At 33.1% G+C, this 17,487-nt stretch overlaps 1 protein-coding gene across 1 annotated transcript; it reads right to left on the bottom strand.

The window, feature by feature from the left end:
• Window positions 1-11,260: 11,260 nt before the first annotated feature.
• Window positions 11,261-12,967, bottom strand: LOC127544481 (WD repeat-containing protein 5-like). The gene has a single exon (XM_051971131.1). It carries the CDS (start codon window positions 12,822-12,824, stop codon window positions 11,832-11,834), a length of 993 nt encoding a protein of 330 aa, XP_051827091.1. The 5' UTR covers window positions 12,825-12,967; the 3' UTR covers window positions 11,261-11,831.
• Window positions 12,968-17,487: the final 4,520 nt, after the last annotated feature.

Genomic DNA, 17,487 nt, shown 5'->3' with positions numbered 1-17,487 from the left:
TAGCAATCTAGTATTTGATAAACTCTAAAACTCTAGCTTCTGGGATAAGAATTGACTATTTCACAAAAATTTCTGGGAAAACTGGCAAATAATATGTCAGAAACTCAGCATAGACCACATCTCATAATCCATAACAAAAATGGTCCAAATGTGTACATTATTTGGGCATAAAAAGTAAAACTAGAATCAAATAAGGAGAGAAAAATATAGTTTACCTATCAGATCTTTGGAGAAGGAAGGAATTTTTGATCAAAGAAGAACTAGAAAAACATTATAAAATGCAAAATGGATAACTTTGCTTATATTAAAATTTTTTTTTCACACAAACTAAACCAATGCAGCCAAGGTTAGAAGGAAATCACAAAGCTGGAGGTGAGGAAATTTGCAGCCTGTGTTTCTTATAAAGGTCTCATTTTAAAAAAATTCTTTATTAATTGTATTTTTTTCTGGTTACACATGTATATTAACTTTTTAAATACACATTTCTTTATTAATCATGTTGAGAGAAAAATAAAAATAAAGGGAAAACCACAGAAGAGAAAAAAAATTAGAAAAAAAAATAAGTGAATATAGCATGTGTTAATTTACATTCAATCTCCATAGTTCTCTTTCTAGATGCAGATGGCATTTTCTGTCTAATGTTTATTGGGATTGATTTGGATCGCTGAACCATTGAGAAGAACCAAGTTTTTCATAGTTGATCATTAAATGATCTTGCTATTACTGCTTGCAATGTATTTCTGATTCTGCTTGTTTCACCAAGCATCCATTTATGTAAATATTTCCAAGCTAAAGGAATCATTTCTAAAATATGTAAAGGACTAAGTCAAATTCATAAGAATACAATTCATTTACCAATTGATAAATGGTCGAATTATATGAACAGACAATTTTCAGATGAAATTAAAGCCATCTATGATCACATAAAAAAAATGCTCTAAATCACTATTAAAGAAATGCACATTAAAACAACTCTGACTTATCTCTTCACATCTCTCAGATTAGCTAAAATGACAGGAAAAGTTAATGATTAATATTGGAAGAACTGTGGGAAAACTGGGATACTAATGCATTGTTGGAAGAATTGTGAAATATACAACCATTTTGGAGAGTAATTTGGAACTATGCCCAAAGAGCTATCAAATTGTTCATACCTTTTGTTCCAGCAGTGTCACTACTGGGGATATAGTCCAAAGAAATTATAAGGGAGGAAAAAGAACTCACAAATTTACAAAATGTTTTGTAATTTACAAAATTGTAGCAGCTTTTTTTGTGGCAGCAAAGAATTGGAAAATGAGTAGATGTCCATTATTTGTGGTTAATTAAGTTGGTTGATTAAGTTATGATATATGAAAGTAATGGAATATTATTTTTCTATAAAAGTGATGAACAAGCTGAGTTAAAAAGGCCTGGAAAGATTTATATGAACTGATTCTGAGTGCAACAAACAAAAGCAGGAATATATTGTAAATGGTAACAGCAAGATAGTGTGATGATCAATTATGAGAGACTTGGTTCTTCTCAGTGGTTCAGTGATCCAAGGTAATCCCAATCAACTTTGGATAGAAAATGCTGTCTGTATCCAGAGAGATGACTATGGAGACTCAATGTAAATCAATATATGCTATGCTTACTTTTTTCCCCTTTTTTCATCGTTTTATTTTTCTGTTGTGGTTTTTATTTTTTGTCCTTTTCTACTCTTTTAGCATGATTCACAAGAAAATATGGAAAAAAATAATCCACATGAATAACCAAAAATAAGTTTTTAATGGGTAATTGGGAAAAATAAAAATAAATTTAAAAAAGAGAAAAATTCAGTCCTAGATTTATCACTTTAAATTTTTAGTCCAAACCTGTCCACATATATATATAATATAATATAGAGTTTTATATATATATATATATATATATATATATATATATTATATATATATATATATATATATATATATATATATATATATATATAAAACTCTCTACTCACAATAAGGATACTTTAAATTAAATGTCAACTAACTTAATAAGGCAAATGAGATCATGACCACAGATTATTATATCTCATACAATAATGGATAAATAATAAAAACATGATAATCCGCACACTTTATTAAGAATGTTCTCAATCTTTGTGAAAAAATGTAGACACAAATGGAGTATTTCTCTGTATCTTCAACCAAACCATTTCAAAGACATTTAAGCCCTAAAATAAATTCTTGAGTGGAAGAACCCCAAAACAGATGAGGCAATACAATTTTCTAACTCAAGACAATTTAGGAATTTGACAGGAAAAGTCTGATGCAGTAGAGTGAGCGTGGAGCATAATGCAGTACAGACAGAACCTCAGCAAACCAGGAGTGGGCTGAACCAGTAGTGACAGCAGCTCCTTCCAGAGCTCTTAGCCCACGAATGGTCATGGAATCAAACAACTGCTCAGAGAGATATTACAGTAGCTACTTTGTTGGAACTGGGGGGAAAATTGTTCCTTTTCCAATATTTGAATCTTGGTCATAATCCTAGGTGGCAATCTCAAAGTGAGGAGGAACATTAGCACCCCAGATCTTGTGATTGCAATGGAGCCAATATCTTCCTCAGTTTTCCAGAGCAGGAAAGAGTGCTTGTGGCTTACAAACTAGAGCACAAGCCAAGAAAGTAGTAAAACACACTTCTCCTTAGATCACACCACTATATAAGAATCAAACTTACAAATCTCCATCTCTATAAACAGCTGCCCCAACTTCTGAAACTTGGGACAATGTATTCTCCACCCTGCAAGTAAAGACCCACTCTAGTAAAGGGTTAAAAAAAATAGGCTGAAAAAATGAGCAAGGAACAGAAAAAAAATCCCTACTATAGAAAATCACTATGGTAATTAGGAAAATCAAAACACATACTTAGAAGACAACAAAATTAAACTTCCTCTACCCAAAGCTTGAAAGAAAAGTATGAATTGGTCTCAGACCATAGAAAGATTCAAAAAGATTTTTAAAAATCGAATAAGAGAGATAGAGAAAAAGTTGGGAATAGAAATCCAAATGATACAAGAAAATCATGGGGAAAAGTGTCAATATTTTGGTAAAGAAGGTACAAAAAATACTGAATTAAATAACACCTAAAAAACAGACTGGGATGAATGGTAAAATAGGTACAAACATCCAAGAAGAAGAATACCTTGGTCAAAAGATCCTTGGCCAAAAAATCCTTGCAAAGAAGAACTCAAAAAATGGAATTAGCAAAAGGAAGAGGAGGTACAAAACCTCACTGAAGAAAACATTCCTTTAAAAATTAGAATTGAGAAAATGGAAGCTAATAACTTTATGAGACATCAACTAACAGTAAAAACAAAATGAATAGAATGAAAAAAATAGAAGACAATATGAAATATCTCACTGAAACAACCACTGACCTGAAAAATAAAGACAATTTAAGAATTAATGGACTATCTAAAAACAATGATCAAAAATAAGATCTTAGAAACAATATTTTAAAAAATTATCACAGAGAATTGCCCTGATATGTTAGATCCAGGGCGTGAAATAGAAATTGAAAGAATCCATTAATCACCTTCTAAAAGAGAACCTCAGATGAATACTTCCAGGTATATTATAGTCAAATTCCAGCATTTTCAAGTCAAGGAGAAAATATAAGCAGCAAGAAATAAATAATTCAAATATCGTGGACTCATAGTCAGATTTGGCAACACAAGATTTGGTACCTTCCATAATAAAGGAGTGCTGCCTTTACAATTTGATATTCCAAACAGAAAAAGGAACCAGGATTATAAGTGAGATTAACCTAAACTGAATATAATCTTTTGAAAGGTAAATGGAAACTTAATGAGAGGACTTTCAAGCATTCCTGATCAAAATATCAGAGCTAAATAGAAAATGTGAGTTTCAAATATAAGACAAAAGAGACGTATAAAAAGGAAAACATGGAAGAAAAATCACAAAAGATTTAATAAGGTTAAACAGTTTTTTTTTTTACTATGTGGTAATATGATACTTGTAACTCCTAAGAATTTTATCAATATTAAAACAAGTAGGGTTATACATTGGCATAGGGCATAAAAATGAGTTGACTATATTAGGATTATCTTAAAAAAATAAAATTGAGGGATTAGAAAAAGTGATGCACTGGAAGACTGGGAAAGGGAGAAGAATGGGGAAAGTTAATCTCCATGAAAGAGGGGCAAAAATAAAAGCTTAAGCATTGAAAGGGAATATGAGGAAATGTGTAATATTAGAATCTTACTCTCATCAGAATTGGCTCAGAGGGAATAACCTACACTCTCAGTTCAATGTAGAAAACTATCTTCTCCTAAAGGAAAGTAGAATGTGAAAAGGAAAAAATAAAAGGGAAAGAGAGGTTAATAGAAGGGATGGAGGTTTAAAGAAGACAATGATCAGAAGCAAAACAAAAACAGACTTTTGAGGAAAGACAGGATAAATAGACAGAGACAGAGAGGCAGAAAGACAGAGAGACAGAAACATGAACAGAGATAATAAAGAAAAAATTATGATCAAGGGAAATAAACACTCATCATAACTCTGAATGTAAATGGAATGAAATCATCCTTAAAATGGAAGCAGATGGCAGAATGTATTAAAAAACAGAATCCAACAATATGTTGTTTACAAGAAACATGCTTGAAACAGAGAGACACACTCAGAATTAAAACAAGGGGATGGAAAAGAATTTCCTATGCTTCAGCTGTTGGGGGCAGAGGTGGGGGGAGGCAAAATCTCAAAGAAAGCAAAAGCACAAAAAAAATTCAAAATATAGGAGATAAGCAGGAAAGATACATTTTATTGAAAGATACCATAGATGATGAAGTCTTTTGGAATTGTCTTAGATCATTTTATTGCTGAGGAGGGCTAAATTTATCAAAGTTGATATCACATGATGTTGCTGTTACTATGTACAATGTTTTGCTGATTCTGCTCATAAGTTGATGTATGATTCCCTTCCCCTAAAAAATCCACCTGCTTATCATTTCTTATGGTACAAATATGTTTCATTACATTTGTATGCCATAGTTTGTTCAGCCATTCCCCAAATGATGGGCATCTCTTTAACTTTTCTTTGCCACACAAAAAAACTGCTATAAATATTTTTATGCATGTGTGTCCTTTTCCTTTTTTATGTCTGGTATTGTTGGATCAAAAGATATTCAGAGTTTTATTGTCTTTTGGGCATAGTTCCAAATTGCTCTTCAGAATTTGGATCAGTTCACAATTCCACCAATAATTCATTAGTGTTCCAATTTTCTCACATCTTCTCCAACAGTTATCACTTTCTTTTTCTGTCATATTAATCAATTTAATAGATATAAGGTAACAGCTCAGAGTTTTATTTTTTTTATTTGCACTTTTTCATATAAGTATAGATAGTTTTAATTTCTTCATCTGAAAAATGTTCCTATACTTTGACAATTTATCAATCAGAATGTGATTTGTATTTCATAATTTTGATTGAATTCTCTCTATATTTTAGAAATGAGGCCTTTATCATGAATTCTGGAAGTAAACATTGCTTCTCAGATTTCTGTTTTCCTTGCAAATATCGGTTTTATTGGCTTTGTGCAAGAACCTTTTAATTTAATATAATCAAAATTATCCATTTTGCCTTTCATAATGTTCTCTATCTTTTATTTGGTTCTTTTCTTTTTTATAACTCTGACAGGTGAACAGTTCCATGCTCTCCTAATTTGCTTATGGCATCATACTTTGTCTTAATCATATCCATTTCAATCTTATTTTGGCATATTATATAAGATGCTGGTCTATGCCTAATTTCTATCATACTATCTTCAAGATTTCTCAGTATTTTTATCAGATAATGAGTTCTTATCCCAGAATTTGAAGTCTTTGACTTTAACAAACACTAAATTACTTAGTCACTCACTACTGTATCTTGTGTACTTAATCTATTTCACTGATCTTAGCCAGTATCAAATGGCTTTGATGAGTGCCACTTTGTGATTCTGTTTTAGAGCTGGTATAACTAGTCCAGCTTCCTTTGCATTTTTTAATTAATTCCCTTGATATTATTAATCTTTTTTTCCCCCAGATGAATTTTGTTATTACTTTTTCTAGCTATAAATAATATTTTTGAGAATTTGATTTTGATTCAGTATGGCACTGAATAAGTAAATTAACTTAGAACTGTTGTTTTTATTATATTAGTTTGGTCAACCCAAGAGCAACTGATATTTTTCTAAGATATGACTTTTTATGAATAGTGTTTTACAATTGTGTTGGTATAGTTCCTCAGTTTGTATTGGTAGATAGCCCAAATGTTTTCTAGTTCTACAGTAATTTTTAAATGGCATTTATTTTGCTACTGAATTTTGTTAGTAATATATAGAAATGCTTTTAATATATAGAAATATGTTTTAAATATATGTGTGTGTATATATACACACACACACACACACACACATCAACTTTGCTAAAGTTGTTAATTATTTCAAGGAGTTTTTTTTAGTTTGTTTTCTAGGATTTTCTTATGTATACCATCATATTTTCTGCAAAGAGTGATAGTTTTATTTCCTCATTGACTTGTTCTATCTAATTGTTTTCCAGCCCCTAAAAGCATATCTGGAACTGTGATAATGGTGTCCAAGTATAATGCTTATATTTTTCTTCAGGGTATAGAGGGGGAAATTTATTATTTAAAAAAAAAATCTTTCCATCCCTAAGATTCCTGTTTGACCAGACATCATGCTTTTTTTTTTTTTTTTTTTTTTTTTAAATAAAGTAACAGGCTAAAATGATATCTTTTCTTGGGAACTACTGAACTTCAACCCAGAAATTTGTTCATTGGACTAAAAATATAAGGATAAAAGGATGAATATAGAGATAACTGATGGGATGCTATGTGAATAATTTAAAGTAATAAATAATTACATAAATGGATAAATGAAATGAACGGACAAGTTAATGAATGAACAAGCAAATGAATGGGTACACAAATGACAGTCTGAACATATAGGTGAAAGAATAAAGGGATGAATAAGTGAATAAATGAATTATTGATACTTACATAAATAAATGGATTATGTATTAGGTGGATAAATACCTAGTGAATTGATGTAAAAATGAATAAATGAATGAATGAGGTAAAGAATGAAGAAATAAGTGAATGAAGATGTGAATGAATATCTGCTGCTGGAATAGAAATAAGGCAATTTTCACTCTTTAACCTTTAAAAGAGATATGAAACCATGAGTTTCAATAAAATGTACATATTTATTTCAAAGAGAGAAAAAATATTCTTTAATGCACAAATAAACCAATCCAACCAGCATGAAAGCTCATTGTCTTTTTTGCTTTCCCTAAATATTTTCCCCAAGATACCATTTTCTTTCTGTTTAAAAGCTTCTTTTTACCCCTCTAAATTTAATTTATTTTGGTCAGATCAATGAATTTCACTTTACACCAATTGTTTTCAATTACCTGCAGCTGATTCCTATAATAGTTTTGGGAGGGGGATAATTTGCTATTATAGGAGTTTTCATTCTGATCCAATTTTAGAAACACTGTATCCATAAAAGAAATATGAAGAGTTGAAGAAAACAATATTATCACACTCAGCCAACTTAACATAATAGCATAACATCTTTGCTGTGCATTAATGAGAGGATGGTAACTAATATTTTGAGACTAGTCAAATATTTCTGTACTAATAAATCAGAGACTTACCCAAGTTAAGGCAAAAAGTCTTTCCTTGAAAATTATTTTTATCTGTTATACTTCCAAACTATTATACAATGGTTATCTCTCTGTCTTTTTGTTACCAACTCTGCATATTTTTAAATTATCTCTAAGGCTTATTATATTGGATACTTTTTGGGACAGTTGGCCCTGGAGGAGAAGGTAAAAAAAAATGAGTTCACAGGATGAGAAAACACTTAGCGTCTGGTAGAAAGTGGTCTCTTGTCCCCAAAACTGTAAATCTACTTTTCTGCTTGGGTCTTGTGTGTTTTGCCCTATGTTTTGACATGGTGAGAGAGATGTGAGAGAGACATGAGAGAAACAGAGAGGGAGAGAGAGAGAAAAAGAAAGAGAGAGAGAGAGAGAGAGAGAGAGAGAGAGAGAGAGAGAGAGAGAGAGAAGGATAGAGACAGAGAGAGAGATATGCAGGCAATATACACCACATAGTCCTCTGTCCTGGACAGAGTAACTTGGAAATATAATTTTTAGATTAGGTGCTAGATTTCGGAAAAGGACTTAAAAACCTGGTACATACCCCAGTAGAGCTCAGGGTGGTGGATTTGGAGAACATATTTTACCGTTGTATAAAGCTCCAGGGAGAGTTAGTCTGAAGAGAAGACTTAAATGTGACATAATTGAAATTCATAGTTTTCCTGGGGAAGATTAGAATTGTTCTTGGCCTCTAGCAGTCTCAGTAAACAAGGGTAGTTAAGGCAGATCATACCCTAAGTAAGGGGAAAAGAAACAAAAACTATGACCATAAATAGCAAAAACAACAAAACTAACGGCAGTTCTCTTAAATGAAAGAACCTAAAGAGGTAAATATTTTCCTAAAAGGTAGGCCTTCATATGAATTCTATATAGGACATCAGTTAAAAACATTTCTTTTTGAATGATGAACTAAATATTCTCTGAGCATTCTTTCAACTCTGAGATTCTGTAATTACTGTTTCCCTTCTTACTGACCAGTAGTTTCTTCTAACTATAATGTAATGCCAGAGAGACTGAGCAAGATAGAGATTAGAGAGTATTCATAATTTATTAAATGGAGAGATATACTGGGATCGATGGGTTGATGTTTGGTCCCAGGGCTGAATGAGACTATTATCTCCAAGAATCTAGTAAACAATGTGAGTTCTCAATGACCTATATATATATACACGTGGCTCAGAGGCAGAGGGAAGACTGAGGCAGGGGCAGAGTCAGGGTGCTGAGAGTGGGAACAGAATTCTGACAGGGTGGGATGAGCCACTGGAGAGGGGGATAACATAATCAGGAGGAGGCACTCCCGACATGGGGAGAGGCATCTTGATAAGACAGTATCTCATAATCTAATATAATAGCTTGGGATGGGGAGACATTCTGAAGTTCTATCAAGTATTCTGATAAAGAGGAAGGGGAGATTTTGCAGAACTGAGAAGCAGGACTGAGTCAGGATAATTAGGGAAACTGAGTCAGGGCAATAAGAGAACTGTGGCATAACAATGGTTCTTTTTTTATTATTATAACTTTTTATTGACAGAATATATATCTTGGTAATTTTTTACAACATTATCCCTTGCACTCCTGTTCCGACTTTTCCCTTCCCTCCCTCCACCCCCTCCCCTAGATGGCAAACAGTCTTATACATGCTAAATAATAACAATAGTTCTTAATGTAGACCTTCATTATAAATTGTGAACTTAGTTTTCTATCAATGCATATGAACATTTGATACACCAATCCAAAAAAATGTGGCTTTTTTCCTTTCCTTCCATCAAATTCTTTTTCCTTTCCTTCTGTTTTTGTACTTTCCCTTCTTCCTTTCTTCTCTCCTTCCCTCCTTTACTTCCTCCCTCCATTCACAGAACCACATAACTATTATAACATAGATTACCTTTGAATATGTAAAAATATCTGGTAGCTAATATTAATTTATTGTCTTTACTTTACAAAACACATATAGAGTAGGTCACTGAATCTCATAACAATCCTATGAGAAAGATGCAATTATTATGAAGATCTTACAGAGTAGGAAATTGAGGCAGGCAGACACAGCTGAATTAACTTTCTCAGGATACAGAATTAGTAGGCATGTGATGTAAAATTTAAATTCTAGTCTTCATTACTCTAATTTCTTGATTTTACAACAGTTAATACAGGAATTTCTACACCACTAAAAGGATAAATTATAAGTCCCATGTCATAAAGTTTAGAAGACTGTCTTTATATTAAATGCACACACACACACACACACACACACACACACACACACACACATAACCAAATTAAAATAAAGCAAAGAGTTAAACTTGATCAGGTGCTCAAAGACTTCTGGGAGCTGTGGCTTGATCCCAGGTTTAAGAGGTAGAATGAATAGGATTCCCAGAAAGCCCCAAGGAAGGGGCAGATGGGACTGTAATAACAGAGTCAGAGCAGCTTCTCCTTGGGTTTCTATGGAGATACATAGAGGAGGAGCTACTTCTGCAATTATGGTGATGATTTCTTCCAAGAAAACCTTCACAATAGGAAGAAGCATCTGAATGGAGTCCAGTGTTTGAAAGCCAAGAAGATCTGGTGAAATGTTTCCTAAGATGTCACAATCATTTTGGTGGAACAAAAGAATAAAAAGCCTTGCAGAAAGTTTCTAGAGATAGGCTGGAGTGACTTTGATTCCAACTTTTGATTCTTACACTTACCATTGGAATAGACACATCTATGAGAAGAGATGTTCAAGGAGTAAGAAATCATGAAGGTGCCAGAGTCTGGGAGTGAAGACTAGCTGAAGAAATGATCCAAGCAAAGCTCTACCTGCTAGCACTTGCTAGCACTCTGTCAGTCAGATCTGTAGTCTTTTTGTACCTATTACCATGGCTTCCCATCCAAACCTGCCTCCATCCTTTGGCCAAAACCCCTGATGAGTGGTTCCAACTGACCAAGGTTCAATAAGGTTGAGAAAAAGACTTACCTCTATCTTTCCCATGGAAGTTCTTTAAGACATCTGGTGAAGGTGGGAGTAGGGCACCCACTTTATTTCCTAGACTGTAATAAAGGGTGCTAGCTTGTCAAGGATATGTAAAGAAAAGGGGAAAGCAACAACAATAATAACAAACCTATAATTATTTTTTGGTTTTTTAGTTCTTGTTATTTCTAGAAATAATTTATTCCTAGGAAAAATTATAAAAGTGTGCTCCAAATTACTATAATAAGTAATATATTACTAGAGAAATTTTGCAGCATGAACTATATAGGATAACACATTCTCTTAAGCATTCATTAAAAAAAAATCAATGGTATTATGTTATAATCAACAGAAATTGACCCCAGATCCAGAAGGACCTCAGTTCAAATTCTATCTCAGAACAAACACCTTAAGAAAGTTATATCAGTTATGCAAATTATACAAATTAACCCTTCAAATCTTCCTTGAAACATTAAGACCCTAAATTGTAGAGAAGAATCCAATCTGCTTTAGGAGAGACTGTATGCATTTTTTTTTTTTTAGTTTCCCACACCAATAAAATCACAGGTGTATCTTCCTTATACAAAAGACAAGCAACAATCAATTTCTTAGACTGCTAAAAGATATTTCATTACGAAGTCAGTAAATTTTGAGGAAAAAGTTCGAAAATTTATATGGTTGTTTTTGGCCATAAAATTGAAGTGAGAGTAAAACATTTTAAAAGATAAAGAACATTGTTTTAAGGAAATAGAACTTATACTGAAATAAAATTTATCCTTCCACAGTTAAAAGTATAAATCCATTCTTCTAATTAACTTGATTTATGACTGTTTAAAGGAAAGAACCAATTTATAGATGACAAAAATGAAAAATTGTCTTTTGATAGTATCAGGAAAGTTGCAAAGAAATATCACCAAAGTCTTTTGAGGTCTTCTAATGAGAAAATCAAAGTTTCTCATTGACTGGACAGAAAACTAAAGAAGGATCCAATTGTCAAATCATAAAGATGCTGCCTTCTCTCACTGGTTATCTATATCAAGAGGGGAAATAACAGGGATAGGAGGGAGGGTGGGGAAGGAGATTATTCTGTAGGTCAAGAAACCTCGCTCTCAAATATTTCTCTTTCCTATTTCTCAGGATGTAGTTCTTGAGAGAGTCTGATGATATGAGGAAGATCATTCAGAATTCTTCCACAATTTTATTGTCTTATCTTTTTCTAAGGCTGCTGATGCAATGATGCTTTCTTTTGGGTGACAAGCTGTGGAGATCACTGTATCTGTGTGACCAATCAACTTCTGCACAATCTCTTCTGTATCAATATCCCAAATGTAAACTATATTGTCTTCTGACCCTGACACAATTTGTTGTGGATTAGTTTCAGAAAAATTAGCAAAAATACAGTATTTTTCATTCTTATGGCCAGTATAGGTCTTCAGGCACTTCCCCTTCCCAAAGTCCCACAGTCTAAGTGTGTTGTCTAGAGTTGCAATAAGAATGTACTCTCCATTTGGAGTGAATTTCACAAAAGAAACTGGAGGATTCTTATCACAACTAATTGTTCTAACATATTCACATGCTTCTATATCCCAGATTCGGCAGAAACCATCATAACTACTTGACACCAACAAAGATCCCTTCCAATTGGAATGAACAGCTGTAACTGGGTCTGCATGAGCAGTAAAACACTTGAGGCATTTTCCAGTTTTCACATCCCATATCCTCACGCTTTGATCAAAAGAGCCTGAATAGACGAAATTGGACTGGGGACTAAAGTTGCAGCAAAAGACGTAATTATTGTGTCCTTTCAAGGTTTTTCTGCATTTCCCTGTAAAACAGTGCCATATTTTAAGAGTTTTATCATCTGAGGCAGACACAATAAGTTGGGAGTCTGATGACCAAGCAATGTCTGATATTCCCAGTTTGTGACCAATTAGTTTTTTCAGATATTTCCCATCATATGCTCCCCAAATTTTAATTTGTCTGTCAGCAGAAGAACTTGCTAGCCATTCTCCATTGGGACTAAATTTGACAGCAGATATTGCTTTAGTGTGCCCTTCTAGAGTCAATTGTAGCTGATAGTTGGGTTTTTCAAAATCAGATAGTTTCTTCTCATTGGCAGTTAGTGTTGTACTGATTCCCTTTTCTTCTTTCTTCTCTTCTGTTGCCATAATTCTGAAAGTCACCTCTACTCACCTAGGACTATGGCTAAACCCTGTTCTGCTCATAAGGATGTCAGCAGTCACTGGAATAGAACCATGATCAAGCCCTGGAGGAGACCATGATGGTCATGGCCACTTATCCTCCTCTTTGCCTTGACCTCCTCAGACCTATTGTTTTCATTGGACATTCATTACCTATGACTGCCTTCTAGGTTCCATTGTGACAACATCATTGGATATTCAGCAGACTGGACTGTGGTCAGAATCTTATGAATTAGAAAAGCCAGAAGGGTGAAAAAACAGATCAACAGTGTGTTCTGCTGTTGTGAAGCACTGGGCTGCCATGGAAAATGCCCAAGACTTGGAAGCAGGGAAATTTCCCCATTCTAATTCTTTTTTACCTCTGTTACCTTGTACAAGATGTCATCCTTCTTAGGAACTTGTTTTGTTTTGTTTTTTTTTTTTAATCTGTAACAGGAGAAGATTGAGTGCTTGCTAAGATTTGTGCCAAGTTCAAACTACATGAGGCATGTGGTTCAAGAGAGATTTGGAGAATCTGGAATTGGACTCTCTTGGACTCTTGCCAGTTAGGTGACTATGAGCAAAGGACTTTGAAATCTCCCAGTATCAATATTGTCATTGATAAAGTGAGAACAACAACATTGTATATACTACAGAATTGTTTTGAGGTAATAGGTTAGTAAATACTTAAGTACTAAAGAAATGGTAGTGTTTTTTTGGTTTTTTTTTTTTTTAGATATTGTTATTGACCTCCAAGAGCTAGCACCAGTAGGTAAAGTGATTAAATCCCTGGATAAATGGGAGTCAGGAGAATTGGACTCTTCTGGTTCTGTCACTATCTGTCACCTTTAATATTCCTCTGGAACTGAATTTCCCACTTCAAGCAAATGAGGATATAGAGCCATATGATTTCTAAGACCTTTTCCAGCTTTAACATTTTAAGGTTGTAGCACAAACAAAATATATATCTTTAGATAATTCACTCATTTACTCCAGAATTGTAAATAAGTTCCTATACTTCAAACAGCTTTGGCAACAATTCTGACAAATGCTTCAAAATGGCAGTGTTATTCATTCCAACAAGTATGTTTATTGATAAAAAACAAACCAAAAAAAACCAGGATATGGAAAATTTTTTAGTTTTGCAGCATGAATTAGAAGAGGTTACTGACACAAGTGAACTGAAGGCAGAAATAATGTGAAAGCCAGTTCCTACAGGTTACCAAAAAATCAATATTAAATGGTCAGTATGAAATGCTTTCATACCATAGAAAGTGACTAATGTTACAAAGCAATACTTTATTGTTTTATTGATTGTCTAGACTTAAGAGAGTGTTAGAAATAATGTTAATGATGTAGATTGAACATATATTTATATATACATTTCTATGTGTGTAAATATGTATATATAAAATACATATATAATATACGTTAATATAAAATACATATGGATGTGTGTATGTGTGTGTGTGTTTTGGAGAAGGTATTAGGTAACATAGATGATAGACTTGGGATCAGAAAAAATCATCATCCTGAGTTCAAATATCTCAGACACTTACTGTGTAGTTCTAGTCAAGTCACTTGACCCTGTTTACCTCAAGTTTGCTCAATTGCACAATGAGCTCAAAAAAAAAGAAATGGCAAACCACACCAGTGTCTTTGCCAATAAAAAAAAAAAAAAAACACCCAAATGGGAGCATGAATCAAAAACAAATGAATAATTATATATGTGTGTTTGTAGATAAGAGAGAGACAGAGAGACAGAGAGACAGAAAGAAAAACAGACATACAGGAAGAGACAGATAAACTGACAGAGTCAGGAAGAGAGAGATGGATGGAGACATGGCTATACAACCACTTGTACATATAAATATACTTGATATTGTCCTCAAGGAAGAGTCCAGGAGGGCAGATAAGGGAAATGAAACTAGGAGAGGCAATGGATCCAGACATAGATACATAGCCAGTGTTAACAGTCAAGATTTGAAACAGGTCTTCCTTACTCCATATCAAACATTCTACCCACTGTATTATGCTTTTTCTTTGACCATCAAAAATACAACTACTGTCATTGTTGTCATGATCACTGTTGTCATAGAGGTAGATTTGGATTTGCATTTGGAAAGCTGGGTGAAAATCCCAGATCTTCCATTTATTTCCAGTTAACTACTTTAGTTCTCTCTGGATTTCTATAAAATGAGTTTGTAAGACAGCCCCATTTCTAATGTATATACTTTACATTAGATAGCATGCATGATATTATGAAATCTTCATCATTCTCATAACAGATAATCATCTACTCTTTGATCATTCATGTACAAACAAATCACTTTGATATATTATAAACAATAAGTGTAGAATGATAGGTGCATTATGATTATGAACATGAAGATAAGAAAAAAATTGAGAAAAACATAAGCATCCTATATGGGAAATCTTACTGGAAAGCTGTTTTTATATTCATGACAAGTGTTTCCATTTTAATATGTTTGCTTACATGGAATGCAGATTTTAATTTAATGACAGGCTGCTTAATTATGCCTTCATTTTTATAAATTGTAATGTTGCTGCTGAATAAATGAAATAAAAACCCTTTAATTTCCGTCCCAATATTTAATTTAAATCAATGATAAACAGCAATGGTTTCTTTGAAACAATGTTAATTAATATTCAGGAAACTGAATTGATTTTTTGAAAGGCTAGTGTGAGTCATGTATAGTTTTCATAATTAAATAGAACACAACAGTCGTAGCATTGATATGCCATCAAGGTAGGAGATACCATCTCCATTGGTCCAGATGTTTTTCTTCAAGAAGAAATATGGAATTTGGTGTGGCTGATTTCATCTACAGCAAAAGAGCACTATTTAATCAACTATAGTCACACCATTAGCAGCTTATGGTGTTTTAAGGCTAGTTATATAACTCACACTAAATACTTGTTATCTAAAACAAATATTAGCCTATCCATTTGAGAGATGAAAACATCTTAGTCTCACATCAAATTAATGTCTTGAGGTCATAATAAATATCAGAACCTATGTCTTCTGAATTTGGGCCAATAGAATTTTAATATTTACATAATAGGAATAGAAATATTGTACCCAATCTGCTATATTAGAGTCTTGTGTTATCATGGAATTTCTACATATCAGGGGCTTCTACTGCACTATTGTGACCTTGGAGAAGTACAAGGCAATCAGGGTGAACATGAAAGCCACATCCTTCACCTCTAGGGATAAAGTGAGACAATGGAAAACAACTCAGAGCCCTGAACCCCAAACTTTTGGAATAGTGATGTTTGCATCCCAATGACCTCAGTCATCATCATGAAAAGTGAAAACATCATTACTATATAAAAGAAACCTGAAAACTGTTCCTGCAGATGCTACAGACATGAAAAATGTCACCAAAAACACTCAAAACTATGATTCAAGATTAAGAAAATTTTATCATTTAATTAGTGAAAAACATTTAAAATGAATCACCTTTTGCTTTGCCTCTATACTCCAAGGATCATGGATATTTTCTATTTTGTTTACAGCTGAAAACTTCCATTTACATTTTTGTAGAATATAAGATCTTTCAGTTAAGGGATTATCTTTTCTATTTGTAACCCCAGTGTTTAATGCAATGCTTTGCACATAGTAAATGCTCAACAAATGCTTCATCCATTCTTTTAATTCCTTTTTACAAAGAAAAGGAACAGAATGAATCATACACATTTCCCCCAACATCTGATAGTCAACTTTACAATTCCATCTCTAGGGTAAATAGACCCAAAACTCAATCTAGTTTCTAAATGGGAGTGGTATTCTGACCAACTTAACGTCTAGATTTCTGTTAGTCCTTGTATATTGAATATCCCTCCTTGCTTTTCTGAGCCCTAATCTTGTAGTTTTTTCTTGACTTTTTGAAACACAAGACAAAAAACCCTTTAATCCTTTCACCTTAATCAGAAATGAACAAATGAAGAAGCCAAGGACCAAGACTCTTTCAAAGGATTACATAGACTGAGAAGGGAGAAGACCAAGACCTTTTCTCCTATAATGTTATCTCTCACCATCTTATAAGAAAAAAGAAAGCCACTGAGACTGCCCTAGATCAAAGATGGCCATTCTTTCCAGGGCTGACGTGAATTCTGGCTATGTAGTCAGTTATAAAATATGTCTCCCAAAAATTTTACTAGTTATACAAGTCATCAGGACTTTGGAAGCAGACTCCTCAGTGTGTTTCCATATGAAGAGACACTGTTAATAACCACCCTGTGCATGTGACTATCCCCTGAACCATGATCCCTTCTTTTCAGTAAATTTTTCACAAGACATTCACTTAGTCACAACTACCTTAGAGCATTCCCTATTCCTGGATTATAATATATACTTGAAGGGAGTAAAAACATTTATAGTATGTGGTTCTTCAAATACCAATTCAATACAACAAACATAACATTTATTTTTTTTTTGTTTTTTTTTTTTGTTTTGTTTTGTTTTCAAACATAACATTTAAATGGGACATGACTGCAGTCAGATCACAGTCTTAATAAACACAGAAGAGTATAATAATAATAGCCAAAATTTTATATATTTTAAGGTTTACAAAGTGCTTTACAAATATTCATATGTTTACAAGATTATGTGATGATCAACTTT

The sequence above is a fragment of the Antechinus flavipes genome, chromosome 1 (genome assembly GCF_016432865.1).
Source record: "Antechinus flavipes isolate AdamAnt ecotype Samford, QLD, Australia chromosome 1, AdamAnt_v2, whole genome shotgun sequence".
Taxonomy (NCBI): Eukaryota; Metazoa; Chordata; class Mammalia; order Dasyuromorphia; family Dasyuridae; genus Antechinus; species Antechinus flavipes.
The sequence above is the reverse complement of the archived record's forward strand: the minus strand, read 5'-3'. Positions and strand labels throughout refer to the sequence as shown.